Source organism: Pyxicephalus adspersus, chromosome 11, assembly GCF_032062135.1.
Source record: "Pyxicephalus adspersus chromosome 11, UCB_Pads_2.0, whole genome shotgun sequence".
NCBI classification, from domain to species: domain Eukaryota; kingdom Metazoa; phylum Chordata; class Amphibia; order Anura; family Pyxicephalidae; genus Pyxicephalus; species Pyxicephalus adspersus.
The window spans coordinates 11,461,481-11,468,425 of NC_092868.1; the positions used below are offsets into that span (position 1 = coordinate 11,461,481).

At 34.3% G+C, this 6,945-nt stretch overlaps 1 protein-coding gene across 1 annotated transcript in view; it reads left to right on the plus strand.

Annotated features, from left to right (window-relative positions):
* The window catches only part of LOC140341241 (uncharacterized), a 33,696-nt gene extending 29,390 nt beyond the window's left edge, over nucleotides 1-4,306 (plus strand). The window contains exons 11-15 of the mRNA XM_072426803.1: nucleotides 856-996; nucleotides 1,452-1,531; nucleotides 2,031-2,060; nucleotides 2,374-2,438; nucleotides 4,046-4,306. Coding sequence (XP_072282904.1) covers nucleotides 856-996; nucleotides 1,452-1,531; nucleotides 2,031-2,060; nucleotides 2,374-2,433 — 311 coding nt within the window. The 3' untranslated portion in view covers nucleotides 2,434-2,438; nucleotides 4,046-4,306. The remainder of the gene's footprint in view (nucleotides 1-855; nucleotides 997-1,451; nucleotides 1,532-2,030; nucleotides 2,061-2,373; nucleotides 2,439-4,045) is intronic.
* The last annotated feature ends 2,639 nt before the right edge of the window (nucleotides 4,307-6,945 follow it).

The following is a 6,945-nucleotide window of genomic DNA, read 5'->3' on the forward strand; positions in this document are numbered from 1 at the left end:
TATCCACTTGGGATGTTTTTCATAATGCCTAAAAATTGCCTACATTAAAACTGGTATATTCTGTCGATATTTTGCATCCCCTGGTTCCTCATACCCATACTTTTTTATCCAGATGTTAATGATTTTGCGGCTAATTGCATATGCCATTTTGGACCCAGTGACCTCTTCATTGGGTCTTTGAGTTTCTCCATACAATGTTGGAAGACCATTCTTGATGGGAAGGAACAGCAGGGTGCTGGACATAGCTTTCTGAAAACAGCACAAGCCTCTACCTTAGTAACTCCCTAATTTAGATTAACTAATTTAGATTAACTAATTTAGATTCAAGCTGTGGATGGCATCTTAGGAGAATCTTTGCAAATATAAAAATGCCTTGTTGGATGGATGTTAGTTTAGAGGAGTGGACTTTCTTGCATTCTATGTAATGCCCACATTTGGAGCTGAGACTCCATAACCGACAAGACTGAAATCCAGTAATTTGAAGAGGTGGGCCAGGAAAAGTTTTGCAGGGAGGAAAGAGTTGGATGACACTGAATGAAAGTATGAGAAGGGCTCTAAATAAATACACACTGTGAAAAGCTCATGATGTGCAGTGAATTCAGACCTAGAATATTCAATAAAGTAGAGGAGTCCTTCTAACTGTGCAAGGTAGGTCTACAACTGAGTAGGAAAAGGCTAGAACATCAGATAGATATTTTCTGTGTCCTTGTTTCAGACTTTTCCTTACTTCCTATCTCCTGGTAACATTGTCAGTAGGCAGGAAGTAAGGGAGATTTCCCCTAAAGCTTTCACAGTAAGAATTTCCTGTACAGAGTAAGAAAGTTAGTATGTATATTTGTTTTAATTATCCAACAGAATTACCAGTGAGTGAGACTATCCCATGCCGCTCCGGCAATGGACTTGACAGTGGAATAATTGCTGTGATTGTTATTGGAACAGTTATTGGGATTCTTATTATTGAAGTCATCGTGTACTTTGCTTTGAGAAAAAGGAAAGGTATGTATTTGTATTGGATTATAATATTCTTGTTCCTATGTTAGCTACCAGTTCATCATGGTATCTCAATATAACACATAACTCTGATCACTTCAACAATGCCCATAGTAAAAGAGCTTTAGGATCTTATAATTGTGACCCCATTTTGGAAGCCATGGCTCTTTAAATATAAGTCAGGGTTTCTTTAATTCTGAAGTTTACTAAGACTGGTTTCCCATTATGTGATAATAGCAGATCCTTACCCTTTCTAATCTATGGGTAATTCAAGTCTTTGCTGCCAAACCAATGTTGATGCTTTGCAATTCAAAATTATTTCAATATGTTTTTGATTCCTTCTTTTGAGTACAAATGGGGCATTGGATCATTTGTTTAATCTAGATATATAAGCAGATAACTGGGTAACAATGCAAAAATGCACCTAATATATATATATAACCAAATATGTGTCTTTACAGATAAACCAACTGGTTCAGTATATGAGAATGTACATATTCCTCAACAAAGCAAAAATGAAATGACTTTGCAAGGATTAGCGGTAATATATTCCTTTCTATGAATATATATTTATCTGGTATCATATCTTGGTAAATTTTTAGTATAAAAGATTCTAACTCTGCAATGTAATTTAAAGAATATCAGTTATAAACGGATGATCATTTTTTTTTTCTTTTTATCAATCTGTTATCATTTTTTCAACTTAACTGTTTTAACATTAAAAGAAGATACAATTTGAAGAAACATTGTAAACATTGTATATATATATATATATATATATATATATATATATACAGTTTATTTTTACATTTACATATTTTTATAAAATTTACATTTTACATTTCAGTATTGTATGTAAAGCTATATACCTGGTGTCTTCATTTAGTGTCTTTGAAAAGACATTTGTAGCAGCATATTGGCCTAAATTAAACAGATATCTGATAGACTGGTGCATTATTTTAATATTCTTTATTAAGTAAAAATTTATTACTGGCATGATTTGTCTAATTATTGTGTCAAACATTTTCTTCTATGTGCAGGCAAACCAAACACAAGAATCTAACTATGAGGTAAATACACATGTATTTTTTATATATAATTATGTATGCTGAGTGTTAGCTCAGAAACAATCATATGCTGCTATCACAGTTCATGTAAAATTATAGTTGGTGTGTTGACTGGACTGTATAGCAGGACATTGTATTGGGGAGTTCATCCTAATGGTAATATTATCCAAAGGAGGAATATATATAGTTAAATAGAGGAAGTATGCTTTAAAAAATGATATGTGAATAGACATGTTTAATAGATGTAATAATATTTGAATCCTTAGTCCTATATTTTTTTATAAGCCAAACTGACCAATTTTCTTTTTCCATTCAGCAATTAACACATAAGGACAAATCCATATACAGCGCCCTTGAGTCTGCTGCTGTAAAATGATGAAGGTAAAGTATTTTATAAATCTTTGAATCTGTGATATATTTGCATGTTAACCTTTTCACTTCCACTGCTTTTCTTCCCTTTATATCGTTAGGCCCCAAATTATTTTAATTCCTAATTTTGCAGATGCCCAAGTTCTTTGCAACTTTCAGCTTTTGTAATATCATCAAATTTTATAAATTCATATTTTTTTAGTGCTTGAGATATTGTAAGTGTATGCACAGTACAGCTTAAAGCTAATCTGCTTCTGGTATTAAAATCCAAAAGATAAAACGGTGCAATGCATACAACTAAAACTTACCTCTCCGCTGCCTGTTTTGCTGAATTCAAACAACTTGAAGGTATAATCTTGTTGGAAAATCCTTTGCATCCTACACTTTCAGGTTTGTCAGATTTTGGCATTCCCTGCAGCGTTGTGTGGTTCCTTCCACCAGTACTTAGCAGTCTATCTTCTTCAGACTTGGGGAGCTTTATTAAATCAGGCCCAATGTTTTCTTGTGCTTCTATTCTAGTGTTTGTTATTACATCTACTCAAATGCGGCTAGATGTCCTAGAATCCATTGTCAATGTCCTTTCTTTCCCCTAAATAAGATTTTAAAAAACAGCCCTTGTTTTAAATGCACAGCTCAGTTGTAAGCAGCGATTTACAAAAAAAGATGTCGTGTAAGTTGAGGAAATTTATAACGAGAAAGGAGAAGCTCAGCTATAAAAATGTTCAGGATGTGAGGGGCAATAACAAAGTACCCCTTAAAGCCTGTTTTCATCGTTAGGCATAAATAACTTCTCTATTATCCCGAAATTCAAATTGACCAAAGAGATCAGTCCAGTTTAATTTATTGTTCTACCTTCTGGAGAGCTGTAAAAAAAATCTGTTTTCATTGAATGTTATTAAAGAGTTAATCTTCCCAACGATAACCCCAAATGTGACTCTGGTAAAAAAAAGATGCAGAAAGCGGTAACCCTGAGTCACACTCGGGGTAGCTAAAACAATTAAAAACTATGATAAATACTACGTTACCTGATTCGCCGGCGTCCTCTTTCGCAATCCTTATCCTCTCGCATTGCATTCAATAAAAAATTTTATTTTGGCTTATATGTGTTACAGTATAATATAATAGTATGAGTATAATATTTATTTCTTTTTAATTTATTTAATATTTTGACATGAATTTGTGTTTCAAACATTATTAAACTCATACTATGATATTATACTGAAAAATGCATTTTCATGTAAAACAATGTACCGCTTTTAGATATATAAATCCGGACAGAAGTGAACCACCCAGGAGGTTAAAGCGAATTCAAACTGGGTTAGTGCACACAGAAATTATGAGGAATGTAAGATGATGACAGACAGGTATCTATGATTGTCAATAAATGAGTACAGGCTTCATCCGATGGATCCAACGACATTTGTTATAAATGGAAAAATTTGATTTAGAATTAGGAAAAAAGGCAGGAATATTATTATTATTATTTTTTTATTATTATTATTTTTGACTGTTTTATTTCTGTATTTTTAAATTAGTTCAATTTAAATATAAATTTAGTATATGAAGGTAAATGTATTATACTTTTTTGCAATGTATTACAAATAATATTTTGTCTTTAGGTTTCCCTATATCCATTTTCTGATGCAGCATATCCTATGAGATGTATATTCACCCATCATGTGAGAGGACAATATTTTCCACATAAACCTTCCCTATGTCTCATCGGACTTTTCTCAGCGTCCCTAACCTCTGACCCAACCTGGCCATACTCTACTCACTGTTCTCTAATGTGATTGCTGATTATGAAATGAGACAGCAAGCACCCAGTTGTGAATAAAGTTGTTGTTGTCTTTAATGCTAATAAAAAAGTCAGTGTAAAAGTTTGTATTTTTTCTGTAAATTAAAACTAAAGCATGTACACAGCACTCTATAAATGTTCTTGCTCTTGCTTGTTAAAGGTGTCCAGTACTTCAAACGCCAAAATTTATTTGCACATTAAGTTGTGGACACAAATATCCTTTTTTAAATTTAAGGATTAGTATTATTATTTACATTATTGACTTCCAAGATACATTTTTATCAGTAAACCTGTGTGATTCAGCAAACCTAGAAAAGATTTTTTTAAAAATAATTGGCTTTTCATTAGCAAATGTTTTCAATCCTGGATCAAATCTATTTTAGGTTTGTTGGATTACCCAGGTAGACTGATGAAAGTGTATCCTCTCCAGCCTTAGAGACACAAATATCCTTTTTTTAATTCAAGGATTAGTTCATTTACATTATTGACCTCTAAGCTACAATTCTCATTTATAAAACACTGTAAGTATTTAAATAGATAGTACCAATGAATCAAGAAATAACTTATTCTGGGTAACACAGACCATGGGACCCCCAGCATCTTGTTGGGAACAATGCTATTTTAGTAATTAACGTAAAGAATTGGTGGCCTTTGCATTTAATGGAAATTGATAACTTTTGCAAAATCCAATTTTTACAGTAAATCCAATGACAATTTGTGAAACTTTTTGAAAGTTTGAGTAAAATTGAGTTTGAGTTTCTCCTCTCATCATTACTATTTGGGGTAAGACAACCCCAAGAAGTCATGGAATGAAAGCTGACAAAATTGATTTGGTCATCAGTAGCTCCTAATACACAAAATGATAATGTATTTGTGTAGGCAGCAGTTATAATCAGAGTCTGCAGTATTGCATTACTTCCCCTTCTGCTCCTACCATATACTGGGCTGTACAGTACACTGAAACACACAAAGAGTCAGACACACAGAAGAGAAAGCACGTACTACCTGAGATTTTCAGATATAGAATATTCTGGGTTTTAAACAAAGGTATTTACTAAACTGAAAGTGACACCGAGGACTGCCAGGGAAAAGGAGCTTTCAGGATTAGCATGAAGAAAAACTCCATTGTTTGGCTTCTATGTTTGAGTTTGTGAACCAATGAAAAGGATCACCAAGACACGTTCCTATGGCTCCCATTTTATTGTATCAGGTAAGAGTAGCAACTGATGTATGAGTAAATATACCAATGAGATTTTGTAGCAGATAAGTGTGTATGTTTGCCCTGCGTTTATGTGATCCTGAAGTGTACCTGTCATAAAAGAAATGTATTGCTAAAGTTGAATGTCCTATAAAAAGTCTTCTATGTTTCAATAAAAATGTGTAATTTTAACCATCAAAAACTAGGTTTAGAAACTCTAATATGTTTAAATGTTAATTGCAGTGTTAAACAAGAGAAATAACAGAAAGCAGTGACTGTAAAGAAGAGTGGTGCAATTAGGGTTGCAATACTTCTTGTTTATATATTTTCGATATCAAGGTCAAGGCCCTCTCTTTCAGCCTTGCAAATATTTCACTTCAATAAATTACATATACATTGCTTTACATTTTTACATGTTTTAGATTATTTTAATTTCTTTGTTTTCACTTTTTTTATCAATAAAAAAATATGTCCACTTTCTATTGCAGTTCTCCTCAGCCTGTGGATGGATGTGGCCAGTGGAATGATGAGTATTCAGCTGACTCCCCAGAATCCAGTTATCGGGGGGATCTGTCACTCTGAGTGTTATTGGGATTACTGGGAGGATTCAGACATTCTCTTGGTTTAAAGGACCAACAGACAATATTAATCAATTCCTCGCATATTTCCCTGGCCAGAATCCCCCACTTACTCCAGGACCTCTGTACCACAACAGACTGGAAGCTTTCCCCGATGGATCGCTACGAATCTCCAACCTTAACAGATCAGATGAGGGAAGTTATATAGTGAAGATAAAAGCAAAAAATCCATGGTGAGTATTCTACCGTTAAATTACCAGACAAATATACCCTTACTGTATTTGCTTGGTAATGTTTTTAAAAATATCTGTACTTGTGCTGGTGCTTTTTTTTTCTCTTTTCCCCTGTCATGTGATGAGGTCACTCCCCAGCATCACCACTGTCTGCTTATGACAGATGGGGGTGGGGAGCTGAGATACTGCGCACCTGAATAGAAATATTGGGGTGACGGAGCTCCATGGATGGGTGTGACTATCCAGATTAGGGTGGTTATGAGCTACAGGGATGGGTGTGGCAACACAGATTAGGGTGACCACAGGCTCCAAAGATGAGGGTGAAAACAGATTTTAGAATGGCTACAAATTCCACAGTAAAGGTAGGGATAGAGGTAAAATGTGGATGAAGGTGACAACGCTACTTGGTGTGCCAACAGGCTCTACAGGTGGGGTTGACAAGGCAAATTAGAGTGACAACACAGAATAGGATGACAACAGGTTCCAGGAATGAGGGTGACAATGTGGATTATGGTGACAATGCAGATAAGGGTGACAACACGGAGCCATCACATCTTAAGGTGCAAACAATTAAAATAATTTAATCTCACAGAAATTGACAAGGACACAGCATTTCAGCCATGATAAACAGGTATTTTGTGTACTATGTTGAAAGGGAAAATGAAAGCAGCCACCACATGTAGAAAATGTAGTAGTAAGCTGCAAAATATAA